The sequence below is a fragment of the Danio rerio genome, chromosome 20, assembly GCF_052040795.2.
Source record: "Danio rerio strain M-AB ecotype USA chromosome 20, GRCz13ab, whole genome shotgun sequence".
NCBI classification, from domain to species: Eukaryota; Metazoa; Chordata; class Actinopteri; order Cypriniformes; family Danionidae; genus Danio; species Danio rerio.
This window is the reverse complement of record NC_141040.1, coordinates 497,251-523,252: the sequence shown is the minus strand read 5'-3', so window position 1 is coordinate 523,252 and position 26,002 is coordinate 497,251. Positions and strand designations below refer to the sequence as shown.

Below are 26,002 nucleotides of genomic sequence, written 5' to 3'. Positions count from 1 at the left end.
CCGTGTTGGCGTGGGTTTCCTCCGGGTGCTCCGGTTTCCCCCACAATCCAAACACTTGCGCTATAGGGGAACTGATCAACTAAATTGTCCGTAGTGTATGAGTGTGAAAGAGTGCATGGGTGTTTTCCAGGGATGGGTTGCAGCTGGAAGGGCATCTGCTGTGTAAAACATATGCTAGATAAGTTGGCGGTTCATTCCGCTGTGGCAACCCCAGATTAATAAAGGGACTAAGCCCAAAAAAAATTAATGAATGAATGATTTTTTTCTTAATGCTATTCCAACACATACGCCTATATTTATGGCAAGAGTCAGTTTACACACAAGTATTTCTTATACTCACAGTCTTTATCACACACTCACAGGGGAGAGGATTAACTACTGAACACATTATATTATATTATATTATATTATATTATATTATATTATATTATATTATATTTGATTATATTTTATTATATTTGATTATATTATATTATATATCATATTTTAATATTCACTTCCGTAATATTAACAAATATGGTCAAACATTTACCTAATGATTAATAATAAATAAATCATACTGCTATTATACATGTTAGTTGATTACACTTTTTAAATATTACCATTTTAACAATATGCCACTTAAAATGACAGTAGATAAGATTATGTAACTAATTTATGTTGTGTTTATTGAATAGCTGCGGTCCATATGTCTTATATAACAGTCGTGCTTTCAGCTGACATAAATCAATCCCAGTACCTCCAGTAAAATACACTGAACCTATTAGGTTTTGTAGGCGTCCAAAGATGCATGGAAAATTGTGTTGTTCATTTAGTCGCCGTTAGAGGGCATCAGGTAGCTTGAAAGTGTCACATTGTGATAATACTTTTAGAAAAGTGCACTTTATTGGGTTAAAGATGACCTATTATGTCCTTTTTACCATATGCAAAATGCGTCCCTATTGTCTGTAGAGTGTGTTTGTGAAGTTTAAGCTCAAAATACATCACAGATAATGTTCTCCAACTCCCCCTTTCAGGCTTTGATACTAATGCTGTGGTGTTTTGGTGACTGTTGCTTTAAATGCAAATGAGATTGTGCTCTTTTTAGAAGAGGGCGGAGTTATAAATGCCTGTGTGTCAGCATAGTGGCAGGTTTAAAAACAAGACTGACGTCCTATGCTAATGAGGGAGAGATGGGCACTAGTGGGCGGGGCTTTCCCCTCTGATGACACTTCAAAGGGAGAATGTCAATCACAGTGTTTCTGCAGACTGATTATATCAAGTCTGATAATAAAAACATATAATTATTAAAGTTAGGACACAACTTAAATCAGCCTTACTTGGTGTTGTCAATCTACCTTGCATGAGTTTTGAACCAGGCCTGCAAGTTCAACCACTGGGTGTCAAAAAACACTGCAACATGAAGGATTTGTGTGGATCCCAGCGTTTTATAGAGCAGCCTAACATCTATTTACACTCAAAATGAAAATATTCTGCTTGTTTAAACTATATGTTTTCTTTTTCTGGACATCTTAATTGGTTCATGTTTAAGCTACTGTGTGAACTTAATTAATTTGTGTTGGGAAAACATGGTGAAACCAAACATTTCCATACAGTCTACCAAGTGTACCAAGTATACTTTCAGTATCATTGATATATGTATCTGAAATGAGCTGATTGTTCAGCGTCTCCTCTTATCTTCGCCCATATCTTGTCTTGAATGAGCTCCGCGTTACTCATTGCGCACTTGTTGTGTGGCATCTGGAGAATCCTGCCCGAGGGCGTATTGCTGAAACCTGCCTCACAATCTGCTTTTGTTTTTTATAGTCGAGTTTCAGGTACTAAATCGTCGCCTGTTGATCGTTCAGAGGCTGAAAATCAGACTGGAGTTGACTCGACTGAAGGAGAAGGGCGATATTGAACAGGAATAATGTGAGCAGGAAACGCGAACTGATTTTCTTCACTTGCTGTTTGACCTCAGCTGTAAATCTCCAGTTTTACTGCCGTCAGGGGCTGTGCTGACAGCCTTATCTCGTGTCACACAAGTCCAAGGGTTTTTCATTTCTTCTATCGATCACAGTATGGATGTATAACTCTTCAGCTCATTCCCAAAATGCTGAAATGAACCGGATTTTACGCACTTCATCTCTAGCTGCTTATATACTGGATTGATGAACAACTTTCGCGATGGGAGACGTCAGAGAGCGGATTATAACGTGCTGTCAGAGCGTTTTCCAGTGTTTTAGAGACCCGGACACTAGCCCATCACCGGACACCGGGAAGAGGCACATTGAGGTGATTACAAATGAGTTCGCGAAGCCGCAGAACCGAGAGCTGCCGCCGACGCCGGTGCTCTATGTGGCGCTTTATGACTACACCGCGCGCACGGACGACGATTTGAGCTTTAATGCCGGGGATAAACTGGAGCCCATCACCAAAGGAGAGGACTGGTGGTTCTCCAAGGCAATCACCGGCATCTCCGCCAACAAAAAGGGCTACATTCCGGCGAACTATGTGGCGCCCGTGGAGAGCCTGGATGCTGAACCGTAAGTTCCTGTGGTTACTCTAAAACAAGATAAATAAACCGAAATGGAAGGCAAATCCTTTCTTTCTTTCTTTCTTTCTTTCTTTCTTTCTTTCTTTCTTTCTTTCTTTCTTTCTTTCTTTCTTGTATTTATTCATTCATTATTCCAGTTATTTGTTTATTTATTTATTAATTTACTTATTTATTTATTGTATTTATTTATTTATTCATTTTTTATTTACTTATTTATTTAATGTATTTATTTATTAATTAATTCATTTATTTAATATATTTTTGTATTTATTTATTCATTCATTCATTTATGTAATATATTTTTGTATTTATTTAATAATTAATTTATTTAGTCATTAATTAATTTATTTAATGTATTCATTTGTTTATTTACATATTTATTTAATGTATTCATTTATTAATACATTTATTTACCTAATATATTTTTGTATTTATTTATTTATTTATTCATTCATTTCTTTATTGAATGTATTAATTTATTTATTTACTTATTTATTTAATTTATTAATTCATTTATTTATTTAATATATTTTGTATTTATTTATTTATTTATTCATTAGTTTATGTATTTATTAATTCATTAATTTATTTATTTTATTAATTTATTTATTTATTTAATATATGTATTTATTTATTAATTCATTTATTTTCAAAGTGAAAAAAATTATTATATATATTTTTATTATTTTATTTTGTGGCACACTAATAAATGAATGAATGAATAAATATGTAAGGCAAATCATCTTTCTTTCTTTCTATTTATTTATTTATTTATATATTTTTATTTAATAAAATTTTATTTTATTTCAAAGTGAAAGGATTATTTTATGTACCCTATTGCAGATTATTTTGCTTGTTTATGTGTAATTTCTAAGGCACACACATATAAATAAAAAAATAAACCCTAATAATGTAAGACAAATAATCAATCTTTCTTTCTTTTTTATATTTATTTTTTATTTATTTTTTATTTTTTGGGAGGGGGGGGGTTGTTTGATGAACAACTTTATTTAAAACAACATTATTTTATTTACCCCATTGCAGATTATTTTGCTTGTTATGTGAGATTTATGTGTCACACATAAATAAATGAATGTACACATAAATGAATGAATAAATAAATACATTTATTTATTTATTTGTTTGTTTATTTATTTATTTATTTATTTATTAATAATTAATTAATTTAAGGCAAATCGTTCTATTTTTACTTAATATTATTTCAAAGCAAAAGCAAGATTATTTTATTTACTCCACTGGTAGACTATTTTGATGTTTATGTGAGATTTCTGTGAGACACATAAATAAATGAATGAATGAATAAATAAATAAATCCTACTTAATTTAATGCAAATCATTTTTCATTCTTTCTCTCTTTCTTTCTCTCTTTCTCTCTTTCTTGCTTTGTTGTCTGTCTTATTTTAGGTGTATAGTTTCTGCTATAGTGTGTAGTTAGGAAGTAATTTCTTAAAGGGGCAGTTCACTTAAAAATGAAAACTTCCTCATCATTCCTCAAACTCAAACAGCTGTAAACTTTAATTAATTCCTTTCTTCTGTTGAACACAATTGTGACATCAATACAAGGAATAAAAATCAGTCAGTGGCTGATTCATTTCCTCCAGCATTCTGCAGAATATCTCCCTTTGTGTTCAGCAGAAGAAAGAAACTCAAACAGGTTTGGAGGGTGAGTAAATGATGACCGGATTTATATTTTTGGATCAGCTGTTGCTTTAAAGACGACTGAATGATCTCGCTTTCCTACATTCCTCCATCTCAGTGAACCTGAGGGTAAAACATATTTACAAGGATCCGAGCTCTTCCTCATAATCACAGATAACTGTCACAGCAGACACAAAATAGCTGTGTTTAATTTACAGTACTGTAGATCATCAGTAAACTCTGACAGCTGCACAGATTAAAGTCCCCTCCTGGATAACCCTTATTTCTAATGCAATACAGTGTGTCTTATTAAGTGCATGAACAGTGCTAGAGTGATTTCACTGAGTAGGACATGATCCTGAATCTTCACCCACTGTATGTTGATCCTCATCCAACATTTCAGTCAGCCAATCAGATTTAAGGGAGAGCTTTACAGTTCACCTTATTCTTATTAGGGTTCGGGTTAGGGTCATGTGCAGGCCCAGACACAATATGCAGACGTTTTGGTAAAAATGTTCATTCATTCATTTTCGTTTCAGTTATGTCCCTTTATTCACCACAGCGGAATGAACCACCAACTTATCCAGCTTATGTTTTACACAGCGGATGATCTTCCAGCCACAACCCAATAATGTGAAACACCCATACACACTCACATTCACACACACGCTCATACAACACACGTCAACATTGAAAGAACATGCAAACTCCACACAGAAATGCCAACTGACCCAGCCGGGATTTGAACTAGCGACTTTCTTGCTGTGAGGCCACAGTGCTAACCACTGAGCCACTGTTTATTTTTTTTTTTTTTGTTATTAAAATTTTATTTAAACGCTCACAAATCTTCTTACATTTCCACAGATTTTTCACAATGAGTCTATTTATTTGATTATGGAAATGTGAGTAATTCATATTTATGCAGTTTATATATTAGTTTTAGTAATATTATTGAACAATATTGAATAATCTTCTGTGTTTTAGTAGAGATATTATATGAGAAGCCTCCATTACTTACTAAACAAGAGGATTTCTATTGTAAATGTTTAAATACAAGATAAAAAGTTATTTATTTGTTCGATGTGTTATGTTTTTAGTTACTATACACGCCAAAAAATGACGATTGCTGCTTGTTCAAACTACTTCTTTAAAATGCGCTAAAACAACTCAATTCCTGAGGGTCTTTTTTTGGGACAACTTAATTTTTCAATGTCAAATCTGCCTTAATTTGTAAAAACTAATAAGTTAAATTAATTCATTTTCCCAGTGATGGGTTGCAGCTGGAAGGGCATCCACTGCGTAATACATGTGAATGATAAGTTGGCGGTTCATTCCACTGTGGCGACCCCTGATTATTAAAGAAACTAATCTGAAAGGAAAATGAATGAATGAGTAATTCCTTCATATTGTGCTAAAAGGATGGCACAGTGGTTTAATGGTAAGCATAGGGATGCTCCAATCAATCGGTATCGGCTGATATTTACATTTCACGACTCGATTGGTCCTCGCTGATCTGGCTGATCTCATGACCTGATCGCAAGTGTTTATTTACGAGTTTATAACCAGAGTTATACATCCACATCACTACAACATGTGAGCAATATTTCCAAATTGCATTGTCAGTCATTTTTCTAACCATTTTTCTGTTTTATCTATTTTTTTTTGTAAAGCTGCTTCTGACCATTACATGTAGAGTTGAAGTCAGAATTATTCGCCCCCTTTGAATTATTTTTCTTTTTAAATATTTCCCAAACGGTGTTGAGCAGATTCAGGAAATGTTCACTGTGTGTCTGATAATATTTTTCTTATGGAGAAAGTCTTTTTTGTTTTATTTTGGCTAGAATAACAGCAATTCTTAATTTTTTTGAAAGCAATTTTAAGGTAAATATTATTATTTTTTCGATAGTCTACAGAACAAACCATCATTATACAATAACTTGCCTAATTACCCTAACCTGCCTAGTTACCCTAATTACCCTAATGAAGCCTTTACATGTCACTTTAAGCTGAATACTATAATGTCTTGAAGAATATCTAGTCTAATATTATTTACTGTCATCACGGCAAAGAGAAAATAAATCAGTTATTAGAGATGAGTTATTAACACTGTTATGATTAGACATGTGTTGAGGAAATCTGCTCTCTGTCAAACAGAAATTGGGGAACAAACTAAATAGGGGGGCGAATAATTCCGCCTTTAACTGTATATAACATCCTTAATGTGTTCACTTAAGTAAGACAAGATCTCACACATAGAGGTAAAATGTGCTAAGTTATATAAAGCTTGAAGCAGTAGTTGGTGGTTCATTCCGCTGTGGCGACCCTTGCGGATTAAGTGACTAAGCTGAAGGAAAATGAATTAATTAATAAGATTTTCTTTGGGTTTGGAAATTATTTGAGCTGACTCAACTTAAACATGTAAGGCAACTTGCTGCAGAGCTCAGTTAACATTTAGGTTAAGAGTTGAGTCAACTCAAAAAAATGCTGTGCAGCAAGTTGCCTTGCAGTTTTAAATTGAGCTTTTTTGTGATTCATTTTTTCCCCTACATTTATTTATGACTTTAAATGGCATTATAGTGCCTTGATCTTGTATCCAACTACTTTTAACCTTGAAAAGTTCAACAAAAGTTGACTTCTATTGGCACTTTCCTGTTATTTTAGACTTTCAGTCTGTCATGTGTGATAGTGTGCAGTGCTGTATAGTGTGTGTTGGTGTTGTTCATTACTCTAGAGTAGCCTTGTAATAAACACCAGCACATTTACTCTTATTTTACAGACTTATTTCTCTAGATATCATCTCTTATATTATTTCAAACCACTAAAATGTCAGTAAAAGTCTCTTTGTTAAACTGTAGAGTTGATTTTACATCATCAGAAGTGGGCAGATAATGCAATACCACCATAATGCAAGTCACCACCACAAATAAACACCTGTGAATCCCTAAATATGGGAAACATAATGAACAGATATTCTTTCAGTGCAGCTAGATTTAATAAGAAAGCAGTTATTAGATCAGTAGTAGACCGCTACAGGACTCATTTACACTGGGGGCCACTATGCAGTCGGTGACCGAGCTGGAAAAACAGGACATTTGTCTCAGAGTATTGGCTGTGCTGTGACACACGAAGCCTTGAGCACGAGATCAGATCACTCCTGAAATCTGCTGATCATCACCAGAGCAGCTGGATCTGTCCTCCTCGCCCCTTTAATAACTCAGCTCGCTGCTTTCATGTTAAAATTCCCATTTTGTTCTTATAATAATTGTTCTGTCATTTCTGTATTGATTTTTTGGCTCCGGCTGTGCACAAAACAAGCGCAGGAATCATTAACAGATTTAATGCGCAGCACTTCCTGCTCGACAACAGATCATTAACCAGCTTCCCTTAAGAAACAACAGGGAGTTCAATACAGCACCGCTAGCCAGAAATCCTCAAAACACTCTTGCTAAAATGTTATGTTTATGCATAAATATATTATTGTAAAGTGTCATATTGTAAAACAATATCTACAGTGAGGGAAATAAGTAATGAACACGTCACCATTTTTCTCAGAAAACACATTTCTAAAGGTGCTGCTGACTTGATATTTTCCCCAGATGTTGGTAACAGCCAAAGAAATCCATATATGCGTAGAAAACAATATTAATAAGTTTACAAATGAAGCTATGCACAATGAAATGGCTCAGGAAGACAGTATTGAACACATGAAGAAGTGAAAGCCCAGACAGCTGCTGAAAGCCTCTGCCCTTCCTCAGTGTAAATGAAGATCAGCTGCTTCAGTCCAACATCTACATCAGGAGGATGAAGAGGAGCCCAGGGTGGACATTTCAGCAGGACAATGATCCAAAACACAGCCGAGGAGACTCTCAGATGCTTCCAGAGAAGGAAAATCAAGCTGTAGAATGGCCAAGCCAATCACCTGAGCCGAATCCAATAGAGAATACAGAATAAAGCTCATATTTAATAGACGAGACCCACAGAAGCATCAGGAATTTGACTATTTTACAATATTTATAATATTTACAATATGACACAATGGTGCATTAGGTAGCATGGTACTAACCAAAAATTGAGCTTTATTATGTTTCCATCAGGAATCTTCTTCATATTTACCTAATATTCGAATGCTTTTTGGCATATAAAGAAAAAATGTGGCGATTGTTTGACCCATATGGTGTATGGACTTTTTATGGTTCAGAATCAAATGTGTATTAGATAGGGAATGGTCAAAACTTCTTTTTTTTTTACATTTTTGAGCGAGATGCTAACGGTCTAATTTGATTCAATGATTTATGCTAAGCTAAGCTAAAAGTGCTCCATCCAGACCTGGAGATCGGCTGAATGAATTCAAAAATGCTAAAACTCAAATCAATTCAGTCAATCGCCAGGTCTGGCGAGGGAACTTTTAGCATAGCTTAGCATAGATCATCAGATCAGACCATTAGCATCTTGCTCAAAAATGTTACAAAATATGTATAAAATAGTTTATTTTAATAAACATAATACATAAATACATTTAAATTAATTCATAACATATGTTTAGTACGACATGCTGAATAGGAAAGTGGCGAGTCTGTAATTCTGTAACACTCTGGGCTTTCTTCTGCAGATGGTATTTTCCAGAAACAAAGCGCTCGGATGCCGAGAAGATGTTGATTTCTCAAGAGAACAAGAAGGGAGCTTTTCTAATCAGGAACTGTGAAAGTCAGCCCGGGGAGCTGTCACTCTCAGGTATGTTCCCCTGTGCTCACTGTGAAAGTGTTGGGGTGTTTTTAAGTCATATAATAATATTTTTAAAGGCACGGGCCACTTTCTTTTGGAAATTGGCTCATTTTACAGTTAAACAGTTGAGTTTTACCATTTCTGAATCCATTCAGCTGATCTCCGGGTCTGGCCAGAGCACTATTAGCTTAGCTTAGCATAGATCATTGAATCAGATTAGACCATTAGCATCTAGCGTAAACATAAAAAAAGAGTTTCGATGTGTGTCCTATTTAAAACTTGACTCTTTTGTAGTTAGGTTGTGTACTAAGACCTATTAAGAAGGTTGAAAAGCATTGCTCCTGCTGCAGCCGCGGTACAGCAGCTAAGTTCCTTGATTATTAAGCTGAAAGGATAGTTCCTAGCCATATCCATCTAGGAAATATATATTTTAAATTTTCTGTTAGTCTTATTAAACTATGTAACTACGGAAGAGTCGAGCTTTAATTAGCATTTAATAATAACATTAATAATAACTTTTTTTCACACTTTTTGAGCAAGATGCTAACGGTCTAATCCGGTTCAATGATTTATGCTAAGCTAAGCTAAAATTCTCCCCCAGACCCGAAGATCAGCTGAATGGATTCAGAAGTGGCAAACAGTATTAATTAAATTGAGCTTTATTATGTTGCCATTAGGAAATTTACAAAAAAGAATCCTATTGGTGTATTTTTGACTTTTAAGACTTTTTTGGTTCAGGATCAAATGTGTATTAAATAGGAAAATTATCAAAACTTTTTTGACATTTTTGAGCAAAATGCTAACGGTCTAATCTGATTCAATGATTTATGCTAAGCTAAGCTAAAAGTGTTCCCGCCAGACCCGGAGATGGCCTTAATGGATTCAAAAATGTTAAAACTCAATCAAATTCATTCAGTCAGTCTTTGGTCTGGTGGAAGCACTTTTAGCTTAGCTTAGCATAGATCATTGAATCGGATTAGACCATTAGCACCTCGCTCCAAAATGTAAAAAAAAAAAAAAAAGTTAAATGTTTAAATATATTTTAAAAGATTCATAAAAGGATTAGGAGACTTGTAAAATGAGCCTAATTTTGTCTCGAATCAAATTATGCTAATGTTTTTTGGGATTCGTCACAAGTATTGGCTTGTTAAGTCGTGACATATGCTGTTTTCGGGTACAAGCCGCTACTCATTTATATTGAGAAAATATTTGTTTATGAACACTTTTTAGTCCTATCACACGTCAAAGTGAATTTCTATATAAAATCATGGCGCACACAGCAGTATCTGGACTTGCTGCATCACAAACACCAGTACTCAGTCACTTTCTGGCCGTCTAATATAAGGCATGGACCTATATGCTGCGATGGTGGTTGTCGAAAGTACTACATCGCTGTGTAAACGTTCATTATTATCATTTGTTGAGTCTCCCCATATAGTTTGATAGAGCGCTTGGACCTGGAAGCCGCTTCACATGACGTCACATTTAACAAGCGGATGGTGACTCTGCAGATTTGTTTGCAACAAGCTTTTACACTTCTCAGGACTCAAACCTGCCAAACCTGTCGGTCATGGTGACATGATCTATTTTGTCCTGCAGTTTCACACGTTTTCACCATCATCTCTTGTAAGACAGCAGTAAGGTTTCCATAGTTTGTTTGTTTTGTGTTTATTTGCGGTGGTGAGTTGCATTATGGGATGTTGATATCTGCTCTGTCCACTTCTGATGTTGTAAATTCAACTCTACAGTTTAGTGACTTGAAAATTGAAATAATATAAGAGATGATATCTAATAAGAGTGTAAAATAAGAGTAAATGTGCTGCAGTTTAGTAGTACTAAGGCTTCTCTAGCGTAATATACAACACCAACACACAATATAAAGCACTGCACACTATTACACATGTGCAGAACACACACGCTCACACACTCATCAGTGTTAAAAGTTGTTGGAAAATAGATTTAAGTCCCATAATGCAACTCAGAAGAAGAAATAAACTAATAAAAAATAAAAACAATATGAAATAATAGGGAAAACTGCTCATTTACAGATATGTTTTACAGTGTACAGAAGGTTTGGCACTTTTAGAAGGCTGCATATATAAACAGATATAGTGTCTGCTTAATGTTCTCCCAGTTTCTAAAACCAAAGCAAAATCCCACAGGTTTTCTGATTACGTAAAGGCATATGTTTGTTTATTAATGAAACATACAGGCGATTATAATATTAGCGTTATATTTGTCACATCTATATTATATTTAGGGCATAGCTGCCCTAAAAATGAACATTTACTCTCTCTTTAGCTTTATACCTTCTATCCAACACAACAGAAGATATTTTGAAGAATGCTGAAATCCTGTACCCAAGTGTTTTTCCTGTTATGGAAGTCAATGGTTGCAGGTTTTCAGCATTCTTCAAAATATCTTCCTTTGTGTTCCACTTGAGGGAGAATAAATAGTACATTTTCATTAGTGTGTGAACTGTCCCTTTAACACCAGAGCGTTTCCAGGCGGTCATTTACATTTGTTTTACCCTAAACAGACCCGTAGTCAGCCTGGTGAAAAGAGTGATTCGTTTTTCTCAAAAAGTGGACATTTTGGTCAGACTTTACAAAAAGGTTCATTAGTTAATGTTAATTAATGCATTTACTAACATGAACAATGAACAATACATTTACTACTGTATTTGTTCATGTTAGTTAGTGTTAGTTAACTCATGGTGCATTAACTAATGTTAACAAGCATGGACTTGGATGTTAATAATGCATTAGTAAATGTTCAGTTATGATTAATAAATGCTGTACAAGTGTTGTTCATGATTAGTTCATGTTAGCATTAACTAATGAACCTTATTGTAAAGTGTTACCGACATTTTTGCAATTATACGGCTCATTTTCTATTTAATTATGAAATTTAAATGCTGAATTTTGTGATTTAGCTTGACAGATGGTCAGTAAACCACACTTTTTGCTTATTTTAGCCAAAATAGTATTCAAATCTATTATAATATGGTCCACTTTTGGTGCTTTGCTCTAATAAAGTGGTCATTTTTTGTTCAAGAGGGTGCAGAATTTAGAATAAAAGTTGTTAAATGTTTTCTCAACAATACAGTAGTGAAAGAAGACTTCTCTCATACGTCAGATTGTGTGTTTCCCTGCACAGCTGGATAAAAAGTATTTGCATTGGTCAAAACTGATTAGCTGAAGTCACGCCGAAGCGGCAGCCAGCTGAGGATCCTGCTGGGTCTTAAAAGCTTAGGGGTTATTTTCACTATTTATGATGGCATAGTGGTCAAAATAGGACAAATGAGCTGATGTATGAGACAAATGCTGGACTTTTGTTAGTGAAGAGTGAGTCTTCCAAATCACCCACCCTGGCTACGGGCCTGCTAAATCAGTCAAACTCAGTCCTGGAGGGCCGGCGTCCTGCACAGTTTAGCTCCAACACTAATCAAACACACCTAAACATGCTCATCAGCGTCTTCAAGACCACTAGAAACCTATAAGATTAGAGTTAGAGGTAAACTGTGCAGGATACCAGCCCTCCAGGACTGAGTTTGCTCTGCCATAAACCGTGGTTAAACATTGAAATAGCCCAGCTGCTGTTTAAGAATGTGAGCTAGCCAAGGCTAGCGGCTGCACTTCCTGATTAGTGACTAGAAAGACAAACAAGTGTTTCCTCATTCCAAAGTCTCTGAGGCATTTACCGTCCGCCTTTATACTGCTCAACACGGCTGACTGCCATTGGATATGGTGAGAGATAAACCTGTGATGCAGACTCAGGTTATGGCAACAGACTAGTGTCGTCAGCTGACATGTGACTGAGAGGAGCTGATTACTAGCTCATTAACAGCAGCGCAGTATAGCCTGAGCCTTCAGACACACACCCTGCATCACAGAGCAGTCTCCGTCTGCATTTAGCGGTATTGTGGCATCATATCAAGAAGGTCTCCGGTTTGAGTCTCAGCTGGGTCAGTTGGTGTTTCTGTGTGGAGTTTGCATGTTCTCCCTGTGTTGGCGTGGGTTTCCTCCGGGTGCTCCCCCTCAGTCCAAACACATGCGCTATAGGGGAACTGATCAACTAAACTGGCCATAGTGTGGGTGATTCCCAGTACTGGGTTGCAGCTGGAAGAGCATCCGCTGTGTAAAACATATGCTTGAAAAGTTGGCGGTTCATTCCACTGTGGCGACCCCTGATTTATAAAGGAATAAGCTGAAGGAAAATGAATGAATGATTAGCTGGCTTGTAAACGATCCCCAATCTGAAGGAAATGGATTGCATTTTGTTTGTTTATTTGACCTTCATTAACCGTATATCATTATGACCGCTGTGCTGAGTATGTGTGTGTGCTGTCTGTCTGTATTACAGTGCGGGACGATGTAAAAGTCAAGCATTACAAGATCAGAAAGCTGGATAATGGCGGATACTACTTGTCAACGGCACGTAATTTTCCCACGCTGAGGGAACTGGTGGAGCACTACACCAAACACGAAAATGGCCTCTGCGTCCGTCTGGCAGAACCCTGTAAAAAAGTGAGAAGTCCACTATTACTGTCACGTCTGAAGAGCTGATTTTGTAAATGTTAATGTGTAGTTCACTCCAAATTCACTCAATCTTTCCTCTCCTCAAGTGATTCCAAACCTTCATGAGTTTCTTTCCTCTGTCGAATGCAAAAGAAGATGTTTTGAAGAATGCTGAAAACCTGTAACCATTGACTTCCATTGTAGGAAAAACAAACACTATGAAGGTCAATGGTTACAGGTTTCCAGCTTTCTTCAAAACATCTTTGTGATAATGTAAACAGCCACCTGGCCACCGGGAAGAACTGATGCGCTTCAGGACCAGCCTGAGAATAAATAGAGCTGAGAGAAAGGAGCTGGATATCTGAAGAGAGACTGAAGAGAGAGGAGAGAGAGTGAATAAAGCAACTGGTGTTCAGTTCTCCAAACCTGTTTCCACTTGATCCTCAACCGACTGAGAGATTTGACGATGACATGCCGGGAGCCTTACGCCCCATTCACACCGGGCTTGACTGAGGGCGTGTCTGAAGTTGGGGCTTAAGCGATCGTCATAGCAGCGTCAGCCAATGGGGACTCCCCCCAGCCTTCTCTCGGCTCTTTTCTGACCAGTGGTGAGTCCCACGTCCCCTGCATCTCCCAACGCTGGGAGTCGACAGCATTGGATCTCTTCATAGCCGCCTCGGTTTCTCCTCAGCTCGGGTAACTCCAGAACACTCACCCCTCCTACTCACCTACTCACCTTTCCCTCTTGGTCCGCTTCCACTTTGCTGGACAGTAGCAGGCTCAGGCTCTTGGCAGACATTGGTGGCTGCCCGGCCTTCTCCTGGGATGGGTCTTGAATCCCACGTCCCCTGCTCTTCCTCATGCTGGAAGATGGCAGCAGGTAGACCTCTTGATTGCTGCCTCGAGCCACCCCGGCACCTTGGGGCAGAGGAATGGGTTTCTCCATCGCTCAGTTAACTCCAAAACACAACACGTCTCTCCATCACCTGGGTTTCAGCATCACTGTAATAATGTTAACGGCCACCTGGCCGCCGGGAGGAAGGAGGCAGAGAACCAACACACTTTAAAATAAGTTAATAACACAGTAAACAAAACAAACTGAAGGCAACACTCTCATAATACGTCCAGGCCTAGCACTGGAGTGTCTCCTTCTTTTAGCTTCCAGGGCTCCTCCGTGAGACTCGAGGCAGGTGATGCGTCCAGGTGTCTCTGATTATCTCACGGCATCCGCCCTGTCAACCTCACAGCTCTCGACCCCGCATCACTCGCCACGATCTTCTTTTGCATTCGACAGAAAGATTTAAAACAAACATTCAATGATGACATTATTGAGTTTTGGGTGAACTCTTCCCTGTAACGTCCACTGATATGGTGATGATGATGATGATGATGATGATGATGATGATGATGATGATTATTCTGGTGTCTTTTTCTATAATCTAATAATAGTGGATTACACAGACAACAACACACTTTGAATTTGAGTGTACAACTGACCTCTGAAATAGTGTGCAAGAGACATATTGAAATGTCAATCCAGTACTAATGTGTGTGTGTGTGTGTGTGTGTGTGTGTAGTCAGTGGCTCCAGAGACGCATGGTCTATCCTATAACACTGTGGATCAATGGGAGATCGAGCGTTCCTCTGTGAAGCTCCTGAAGCAGCTGGGAGCAGGGCAGTTTGGCGAGGTGTTTGAAGGCTTATGGAATGACACCACACCGGTCGCTGTCAAAACACTCAAACCAGGTACACACACAAACAGAAGATGGACTCATATCAACTATTTTACACTTTGTTCATTTCATGGCTTATTTGTACGAATTTGAGTCGTATGTAGTTCGTTATTTAAAAGGAGCCGTGGCACCAAACCCTGCCTCCAAAGCCATCCCTCATTGGGGGATGAGCAAATCCTAGTAAACTGTATGCATTAGAACAGGGGTGTCCAAACTCGGTTCTGGAGGGCTGGTTTCCTGCAGATTTAAGCTCCAACTTGCTTCAACACACCTGCAAGGATGTTTCTAGAAAGCCTAGTAAGAGCTTGATTAGCTAGCCCAGGTGTGTCTGATTGGGGTTGGAAGTAAATTTTGCAGGACGCCGGCCCTCCAGGACCGAGTTTGGACATGCCTGCATTTGGGTTTGCCTTCATGGCAGAGATTCAACAAGCTACTGGAAATATTCCTCAGAGATTTTGCTCCATATTGTCATGATAGCATCACACAGTTGCTGCAGATTTGTCGGCTGCACATCCATGATGCCAATCTCCCGTTCCACCACATCCCAAAGCTGCTCTATTGGATTGAGCTCTGGTGACTGTGGAGGCCATTTGAGTGCAGTGAACTCATCGTCATGTTCACCAGTCTGAGATGATTGAGCTTTATGACATGCTGCGTTATCCTGCTGGAAGTAGCCATCAGAAGATGGAGACACTGTGCTCATAAAGGGATGGACATGGTCAGCAGCAATACTCAGGTAGGCTGTGGCGTTGATGCTCAATTGGTACTAATGGACCCAAAGAAAATCTCCCCCACACCATTACACCACCACCACCAGCCTGAACCGCTGATACAAGGCAGGATGATCCATGCTTTCATGTTGTTGAGCCGAGCATCCGAATCTGTCAGCAGAAATGGAGACTCATCAGAGCAGCAACGTTTCTCCAATCTTCTATTGTCCAGTTTTGGTGAGCCTGTGTGAATTGTAGCCTCAGTTTCCTGTTCTTAGCTGACAGGAGCGGCACCCGGTGTGCTCTTCTGCTGCTGTAGCCCATCCGCCTCAAGGTTGGACGTGTTGTGTGTTCAGAGATGCTCTTCTGCAGAGCTCGGTTGTAACGAGTGCTTATTTGAGTTACTGTTGCTGGAACCAGTCTGGCCATTCTCCTCTGACCATCAACAAGGCATTTGCGCCCACAGAACTGCCGCTCACTAGATATTCCCTCTTTTTCAGACCATTCCAGTAGAAATTTGCGTTAACGAGCAGTTGGACAGGTGTACCTAATAAAGTGGCCGGTGATTATATATTTGGCATTGTTACATTTTCAGTAGTACAAGCTATGATCAGTATGCTGATTGCATTTATTTTACACTAATATCAGCCCATGCTAATGTTGCGTCATTATACGCTTGTCTTGTTCTCATGTCTCCTCTTTGTGTGGTAGGAAATATGGACCCCAAAGACTTCCTACGGGAAGCTCAGATCATGAAGAAGCTCCGTCACTCCAAACTGATCCAGTTGTATGCGGTCTGCACTCTGGAGGAGCCCATATACATCATCACAGAGCTCATGAGCAACGGAAGTCTACTGGAGTATCTGCAGAGTAAGACGCACGCTCACACACGACACAGATCCCAAACATGATGAAACTCATTTAAAAAAAAAAAAGTTGGGACAGTGAAGCATTTACCACTTTGCAATGTTACCGTTCCTTTTCACAACACTTAAAAGACGTTCAGGGACTGAAGACTCCATCTGATGAAGTGTTTCAGGTCTAGTTTTGTCCCATTAAGTCTTAAGGTGGGCAACAGTACGGGGTCCTTATTGTCGCATTTTGCATTTAAAAATGCACCACGCATTCTCTGTTGGAGACAGGTCAGGACTGCAGGCAGGCCGGTCAAGGACTCTGTAATGTGTGCAGAATGTGGTTTTGCCTTGTGTTGTTAAAATATGCATGAGCATCCCTGGAGAAGAAGGCAGCAGATTGTGCTCCAGAATCTCTCTGCACTTTCAGCATTAACAGTGCATCACAGAAGGGCAAGTTACCTTTGCCAAGGACACTGACACAACCCCATACCAGGACTTGTTGCTGGTAACAGTCTAGATGATCCTTTCCTTCTTTGGTCTGGAGCACACGATGTCCGTTTCTCCCCAAAAGCGCCTGAAATACTGATTCATCTGAGCACAGTGCGTGTTTCCACTATGTGATGGTTCATCCCAGATGCCTCTGAGCCCAGAGAAGTCAAGAAGTGGATGCTTCTGGACACTGTTAACATATGGCTTCAATTTGGCATAGTGCAGTTTGAACTGGCGTTTGTGGATGTAACTTGTGGTACTTGACAAAGGTTTACCGCAGTACTCCTGAGCTCATGTGGTGATCTGGCTTATAGATGAATGTGGATTCTTGATGCAGCGCCCCCTGAGGGATCAAGATTATGTTGTTCAGCTAACGCTTGCGCCAGTTTATTCATGACAATCTGCATCTCTGTAATGTGATTATTATTAGCAGTATTATTGATTAAATGCAGATTTATATTTGCTTTAATAAACACAAGTGTCGATGTGTCCAGCTGTGGGGTTTTGGAGACGTCTGCATCAGCATATGTGGTGTAAGAACAGGACGTGTGTTTGGATATAACTCAGCTTTCTGACCACACGTCATTATTATTGTTCATTTATTCCCCTGCTGGAGATTAGAACTGGATTTAGAAATAGTTTTGACGCAAATCTTTGTGTTTTAACAAAGGAGATTAAACATGTGGGCTAATGGATGTGTTCAGCGGAGTGAGTTTCCACCAGTCCTCACTCCACCAAAGTAAAGGAGTAAAGTAAAGGAGTACAGTAAAGAGGCTGAATGGAGGAGGCTGGTTCTTTATGCTCGTGCTGCAGATGCTCTGTTTAACTGTTTTCTCTCTAGTGAAGCGTTCAGTTTCTACACTTAGAGTGTCACCATGTAAATAGCAAATGCACCATGGAGCGACACAACTGACTATGTGGAAATAGGGAATGAGAGACGAGACTCTGATTGGTTTAATGCAGGTTCTGCTCAAAACACAGCCAGAACTCATATAGAGAATCAGCACAGCCCTGTTAGACCATGCACTCGGGCGCAGAGCGTATTATTTAGTCCTTAAAATGGCAAACGGGAATTCAGACACACCCTTAAAGCGTTTGCACCATGCACTTTAGACTTTGCACAAAAATAGAGCTCTTCAACTTTGTTTGATAAATATTTGTTCTTGAAAACTACCATTTCTGTATTAGAGAGTAACTTCCAGAACTCAAACAACACAATCAGCAGAGGTAACATTTCTGAATATATTTGACCGCCATGTTTAAAAAAATGAAGCTAAATGTTGGTTTCACAACAGAGCCACAGTGTTTAGACATTTCTGGGAAATCAACATATCAATGACTTTATTGCCTATGATAAACGACTATGAAGCACTGCTTTTATGGCAGCAGCGGTCGTTTATGGACAGGGAGAAAAGAGGTGGATTGCAGTCATACACCTTATGATAGTAGCCATAATGTAAAATATAGAAAACTCCAGAACGCTGTAGTGAAGTAAAAGGCTTAATTTTAACATAATATTTAACCAAAGTAATAATACAAATCATGTTTGTGAACAGGTATCATTGTTGAGCAGGGCAACACAAGGGATCACTGCAAGAAGATCGCTGGTTCGAGTCCCGGGGGAGGGGGGTATTGGAAGCTGGGAGGGGACCAAAGTTGCCCATATTACATTATCTACAATATACAATACAATACAACATATAATAATCACAGATAATGTTCACCAGACTGCTTTGATCCTAATTGTGGTGTTTTGGTGACTGTCACTTTAAATGCAAATGAGATTGCGCTCTTTTCAGAAGAAGGCGGAGCTACAGATGCCTGTGTGTCAGCATAGTGGCAGATTCAAAACCAAGACTGACGTCCTATGCTAATGAGGGAGAGATGGTCACTAGTGGGCGGGGCTTTCCCCCTCTGATGATCCGTACAAAGAGAGAATGTCAATCACAGTGTTTCTGCAGACTGATTTAGTCATGTCTGGTTATAAACAAACACTGTTACCATATGTTTACCAGTAGAGGCCAATCATATTCACACACTGCTGACACACAACTGTGTTTAAACCCCTTATAAAAGTGATTTTTGCATAATAGGTGCCCTTTAAAATTAATTTACAAGCAAGCCTGTCTGCAGCCCAATCAATGTGTCTGATATCTGACCTGTTTAGTTGTATGCCTCAGTAATTTTAGTCTCTTTCTCTCTGAAATAGATGACCGAGGTGCAACCCTCCGCATGTCTGATCAGATTGACATGGGAGCCCAGGTGGCCTCAGGCATGGCTTACCTGGAACTGCAGAACTACATCCACAGGGATCTCGCGGCTCGCAATGTTCTAGTGGGGGATAACAATGTGTGTAAGGTGGCGGACTTCGGCCTGGCACGAGTATTTCAGGTGAGATGTATTATTCATTAATTTACTTTTCCTGGGGTTACCACAGCGGAATGAACCGCCAACTAATCCAGCACGTTTTTACGCAGCAGATGCTTTTCATCTCTGGGAAACACCCACACACACTCATGCACACTCATACACTACGGACAATTTAGCCTACCCAATTCCACTATAGCGCATGTGTTTGGACTGTGGGGGAAACCAGAGCACCCGGAGGAAACCCACAGGGAGAACATGCAAACTCCACACAGAAACGCCAACTGAGCCGAGGCTCGAATCAGCGACCTTCTTATTGTGAGGTGACAGCACTACCTACCGCGCCACTGTGTAGCCAGATGTATTATAAATTTGATAAAGCATTTGTGCCAACGTGGTGTAGAGGAGAATCCATGTCATTTTGTCCTGCATACACATACATGGGCCACATCTGTGCCACATGGGAGAAATAAATCAGAGTTTTGCAGAATTTTGGACCATGCAATGTAAATGCAGACTATGTGGTTATATTGTTAAAATAGAGCCCTGAGGTTTAGGTAAAACGGACTTACCAATACATCCTGTCATGCTAGAGTAAACGCTTCCTATGTTATTACAGTGACATCTAAGGTCAATGTTTAGCTTGGGGTTGTACAATTACCTTAACATAAAGTAATTTTTTTAATCTGAACAGGCATTAATTGCACTCTGGTCACATGAGAGTTAAGCAGAGCAAACATCGGCTTAGCATGTTATACTGTACCTTGACCTGTTGTAAAATTGCCTTGAACTTTGAAGACTTAAACCTGCTATAAATACACATAATGACATCGCTTTTCATTCACTTGCACTCACTTTTTTAGCTAATAGCTTATAGTCTTAGTAAGCCAGCTACTATCTATATATTACTGTATATTTTATATATATATAACCCTTGAAGACAAAAAAATGGCTCCAATGCACAGCATAAAAATCATTCTTATTTAGGGCTCTATTTTAATGATCTAAGCACAAAGTCTAAAGCTCATGGCACAAAATCATTAAGGGTGTGTCTATATACACTTTCTATTTTAATGATAGATAAATCCTCTCTGTGCATGGGTGCATGGTCTAACAAGGCTGTGCTATGAGGTGCCGTATAGGATTTAAATCAAACTTTGCTTATCAACACATACATAAAACACCTGTATATACACCTATAAATTACTCGCATATACACCTATACTACCGGATGTTCAAAACAACATGGATGAAACTTGTGTATATACATATAAACTTGACGCATGAATACACCCACATACACACGCACATACATATAAACTCGATCCTCACATAAACACTCACATTAACACACGCACATACATATAAACTTGCTGCATGCAAACACACCTATACACACTCGCATATACATATAAACTTGATCTATGCATATACACCCATAAACTCTCACATAAGAATATAAACTTGATGTGAGTGTTTATGTGAGGATCGAGTTTATATGTATGTGCGTGTGTATGTGGGTGTATTCATGCGTCAAGTTTATATGTATATACACAAGTTTCATCCATGTTGTTTTGAACATCCGGTAGTATAGGTGTATATGCGAGTAATTTATAGGTGTATACTGTATACACGTGTTTTATGTATGTGTTGATAAGCAAAGTTTGATTTAAATCCTATACGGCACCTCATACTGTGCTGATTCTCTTAATGAGTTCTGGCTGTGTGTTGAGCAGAACCTGCATTAAACCAATCAGAGTCTCGTCTCTCATTCCCTTTAAGAGTCAGTTGTGTCGCTCCATGGTGCATTTGCTATTTACATGGCGACTCTCTAAGTGTAAAAACTGAACGCTTCACTAGCGAGAACACAGTTCAACAGAGCATCTGCAGCACAAGAATAAAGAATGATCCTCCTCCATTCAGCCTCTTTACTCCTTTACTTTGGTGGAGTGAGGAAACGGTGGAAACTCTCGCTCGCTGAACTCATCCATTAGCCCAAAATTTTAACTTGTGTTTATTAAAGCAACTATAAATCTGCATCTCTTCAATAATACTGCTAATAATATTCACATTATACAGATGCAGATGGTCATCAATAAACTGAACAAGTTTAAATAAAAACTGCATGTGCTCTTTAGATGGACAATGAGGATAATGTTTACGAGGCCAAAGAAGGAACCAAGTTTCCAGTGAAATGGACTGCACCCGAGGCCATCAACGAGAACAAGTTCACCATCAAATCTGACGTCTGGTCTTTTGGAATCCTACTGTATGAAATTGTGACGTTTGGACAGACGCCTTACCCAAGTATGTTGTTCTGATATGAGATCACACATAATGAATATTTTGGCATTGCTTAGGCTATGTTTTGTTGAAATAACACAATCTGCAAGAGAAAACTAGCTGACAGTCATAATGGAGCTCAGGGCTTCATTATGAGAACCGAGAAAATCTGCAATGTTTAAAGCCGTTTTTCACTCTTTCTCCAGCCATGACCAACTTTCAGGTGGTGCAGCAGCTGCCCAAAGGCTACCGGATGTCCTCTCCTCCAAACTGCCACAAATGTTTGTATGACATCATGCTGGATTGCTGGAAGGACGTCCCCGCGGACAGACCCACCTTCGAAACGCTGCAGTGGAAACTGGAGGACTTCTTCGATATGGACATCACCTCTTACGATGACGCAAACCGCTTCGCCAAATAAAAACAACGTGATTAACTGCAGATGAGCCCTGTGAGGACATTTTAGTGTGACGCAAACCAAGTGCTATGATGTATATAATATACTCAGTGTATTTAACATTGAGCGTTGACTTATGTAAAAAACTGTATTAGTTAAAGCTGAATCATCTAATCGATTGAATGTGAAAATACTTCTGGCATCTGAGCCGATAACCTAGTGTTTACACCTGGTCATTTAAAGGGGAGCTATTATGCAAAAGTCACTTTTATAAGGGGTTTAAACCCAGTTGTGTGTCAGCAGTGTGTGAATATATCCAGCACCTAATGGTAAACATATGTTAACAGTGTTTGTTTATAATCAGACAACAGTCTACAGAAACACTTTGATTGACATTCTCCGTTTGTACGTGTCATCAGAGGGGGAAAGCCCCGCCCACTAGTCACCATCTCTCCCTCATTAGCATAGGACACTATTGCTTTTGAATCTGCCACTATGCTGACACACAAGCATTTGTAGCTCCGCCCTCTTCTGAAAAGAGCACAATCTCATTTGCATTTAAAGCGACAGTCACCAAAACAAAACAACCACGTGACAGAGATGTTGGTTTTGTTATTTATATATGTATATACACAGTTAGGTCCATAAATATTGGTACATCGACACAATTCTGACATTTTTGGCTTGATACACCAACACGATGGATATAAAATTAAGTGCAGACTGTCAGCTTTAATTTGAGGGTATTTACATTCAAATCAGGTGAACGCTGTAGGAATTACAACAGTTTGCATATGTGCCTCCCACTTGTTAAGGGACCAAAAGTAACTGGACAGAATAATAATCATAAAATAAACGTTCACTATTTTAATACTTGGTTGCAAATCCTTTGCAGTCAATTACTTTGAAGTCTGGAACGCAGAGACATCAGCAGACGCTGGGTTCATCCCTGCCAGGCGTCTACTGTGACTGTCTTCAGTTCCAGCGTGTTCTTGGGGCATTTTCCCTTATAAATATTTATGATGATATTCGATTAAATTAGAATGTTGGATTAATATGAAATGGCAGCATTAAAAACAGAGGCATCACACACCTGTAGCCTAGAAAAAGAAACCATTTCATTTGTTTTTGGGGAGTAGGTTAGTGAGCCTTATTGTCTTGCACATGTCGGAAAAAGCTAGATGTTTCTTTCAGCCTGTAATGATGGTAATCGTGCGCAAGTGTGCTTGTTACGATGTTTGTGAAGCACAAATCCTCCAGTAGCCTACATAAAGTACATAAAAATTTAAATAAAATACACTCTATCTGATGCATTACCTAGTCAAATTTGCTTATAGTGTGCGATTTGAGACCAGAATCATATCCGTTTAGTGGAGACGCATTCATGTGGGCAAATGTACAGGGTTCTCATAAACCAGATAGCTATAAAGTGACTTTTATCATCTCAAGAGCACCAAATTTGGTGAAAATCAGACCAATGGTCTAGGAGGAGTTCAAAACAAAATCAAAATGGCGGATTGGAAATTTAGCAAATTATGGAAAATTTGATATCAATGTATGTGGAATTATCCAAAGGAATATATCAACACCGGATGTTTCCCAGAGATGGGTTGCAGCTGGAAGGGCATCCACTGCGTAAAACATATGCTGGATGAGTTGGCGGTTCATTCTAAAACATATCATCAAAACTAGCCGCTTTTCCAACACAATCTCACAGCAATTCGTAACTTTTTCATTTAGTGGCTAATTCGTATGAATTCGTACGATCTAATTCGTACAATTTAGTACGATTTGCTCATCACCCAATGATGGTTGGGGTTAGGGGTGGGGTTAGGTGCCACGCCTCCTTTTTAAAATCGTACCATTTCGTACGACTGAACAATAATTAGCTACAAATTAGCCACTAAACTGGCAAAACGTAAAATACTTACGTTTTCTCGTGAGATCAGGCTGGCTTTTCATATCACCTGACCACTAGGTGGCACTGTGACGAAACTGTTCAAACTATTTAAAATATAAAAAACTAAACCGTGTGATTTTTTTTATATTTGGTGTCAATTTAAATCGAGAACGCATAAAGTGACCAGGTGTAAACTGGACCAATGAGCCTGCACTTTTAGTGATGCAAATTTAAGTTTTACGAGTTTCAGAGTCTCAGACGGGGACTTGTCGGACTTATCAACTTCTCTCTCCCACTTCACTTCCAGAATCTATACTGTCTTGTCTGTCAATAGAGCCAAAAAAAGAGAGAAGAAAATAAACTTTCATCTCAGATCAACAGGTAATTTAAGAGAATAACACTGGATTAATAATCAGTAGCATTAGTATGTGTTGGACAGTAGTGGGATGAACATTGCTCAGGAACTCCTGATTACAGCTCTGCTTGTCGTTGACAATTCAGAAATTCAGCTTTAGATCAAATAAATGGGCCAAAACGGCTCATTTTGGTGTCTGTATTAATTTAAATTTACAGAAGTGATTTTATATGCATACAAAGCTTAAAGTGCCTACTGTTTCAAATGACTTTAGTAGAAATCAAATGTAAAAGTATTGGGGGAACTGATGTCCTCATTCAGCGACGTGTGTTTATAAATGTATATTAAAATGAAATGTGTTTTTTCCTGTCCTGTACTTTTATGAAAAAATAAAACAACCAATAAGTGACCATGCACAGCTTTATTGTATTTTAAATGATTAAAAATGTATTGCTGACACAAAGATTAACACGTACAGTTAATTAGTATTGTGTGCTACAATGTGCTTGAAGTCTTTAATCAGGAAATAAATCTTGTTTTGCAAATTAAACTATTGGAAGAGGCAGATTAATACATATTAAATATTATATAAATGATAATATAAATATTTAATCAAATGTATTAAACAGGAAACATCAAGCGAAACATTTAAAAAATGTAATGTAATTGAAAACTTGAACCCATGTATTCTGAATATCCAATCAGCTGGAGGCAAAGCTTTATCTGTATATGCCACCATGCATGAATGAACATCCACCAGTAATGTTGTGGGGGTTTAGCTTAACTTAACACACTTGTGTCATGCTGGCATTATGAAAGAAAACCTGTGAGGAATAAATGTAGAGGCTGGATGACTTATGAATGTGAAAATGGAGCAGTGTAGCAGGATCGACCAGTTTCATGTTAACTTTAAATAGTGAATGAGTCACAGCTTGTCAGACTGACAGCGTTACCTGTTTAAACAGAAGGAACTACAGGTAGCTCAGAATCTGCAGCTTTAACACCTGTAACACACTATGAATAGGTGATGTCAAGAGTTTTCAAATTTAAATGTGGATTTCGCATCCTCATTCATCTATAAGTGATATCATGGACTCAGGACTACTTTAGCAAACCTTTGTCAAGTACCACCATATAGTTACATCCACAAATGCCAGTTAAAACTGTACTGTGCCAAGAGGAAGCCCTATGTTAACAGTGTCCAGAAGCACTGTCAACTTCTCTGAGGTATCTGGGATGGACCATCACAGTGGTACATACATAAAAAGTGGTAAATAAATAAAAAATACAGCCAACAGAGCAGACAGTGTCTAAATATTCAGTGATTTTATTGACTAAATCAGGTAAATAGCAGAATTGGCTATAATATTTATCTCTATATTTTCAACTCTATAACGTGGGTAAGGTCTAGATTGGATACAGATGCACATAATCACATCAATACAGCATCATTTACCTACACTGCAATGATAATTAA

At 38.5% G+C, this 26,002-nt stretch overlaps 1 protein-coding gene across 3 annotated transcripts; it reads left to right on the top strand.

Annotated features, from left to right (window-relative positions):
- Window positions 1-1,830: 1,830 nt before the first annotated feature.
- On the top strand, window positions 1,831-24,939 carry frk (fyn-related Src family tyrosine kinase). 3 transcript variants are annotated; one of them, XR_015518063.1, is made up of 9 exons: window positions 1,831-2,525; window positions 8,805-8,926; window positions 13,283-13,446; window positions 15,015-15,183; window positions 16,592-16,750; window positions 19,433-19,614; window positions 21,729-21,897; window positions 22,080-23,993; window positions 24,171-24,939. XR_015518063.1 is itself a non-coding variant. In XM_087297987.1 (8 exons), the coding sequence occupies exons 1-8, from the start codon at window positions 2,167-2,169 to the stop codon at window positions 22,292-22,294; spliced, it is 1,539 nt and encodes a 512-aa protein (XP_087154113.1). In that variant the 5' UTR covers window positions 1,831-2,166; the 3' UTR covers window positions 22,295-24,939. The 3 variants fall into 3 exon arrangements, 1 of the variants encoding a protein (XP_087154113.1); XR_015518064.1 differs by having other exon boundaries at window positions 24,160-24,939; XM_087297987.1 differs by having other exon boundaries at window positions 22,080-24,939.
- The last annotated feature ends 1,063 nt before the right edge of the window (window positions 24,940-26,002 follow it).

Excerpts from the sequence above, each read along its gene's own strand:
- frk (XM_087297987.1), top strand. The coding sequence starts at position 2,167 with ATGGGAGACGTCAGAGAGCGGATTATAACGTGCTGTCAGAGCGTTTTC. Across the intron at positions 2,526-8,804 it reads GAGAGCCTGGATGCTGAACC|ATGGTATTTTCCAGAAACAA; the intron begins GTAAGTTCCTGT and ends TTTCTTCTGCAG. Across the intron at positions 8,927-13,282 it reads CGGGGAGCTGTCACTCTCAG|TGCGGGACGATGTAAAAGTC; the intron begins GTATGTTCCCCT and ends TCTGTATTACAG.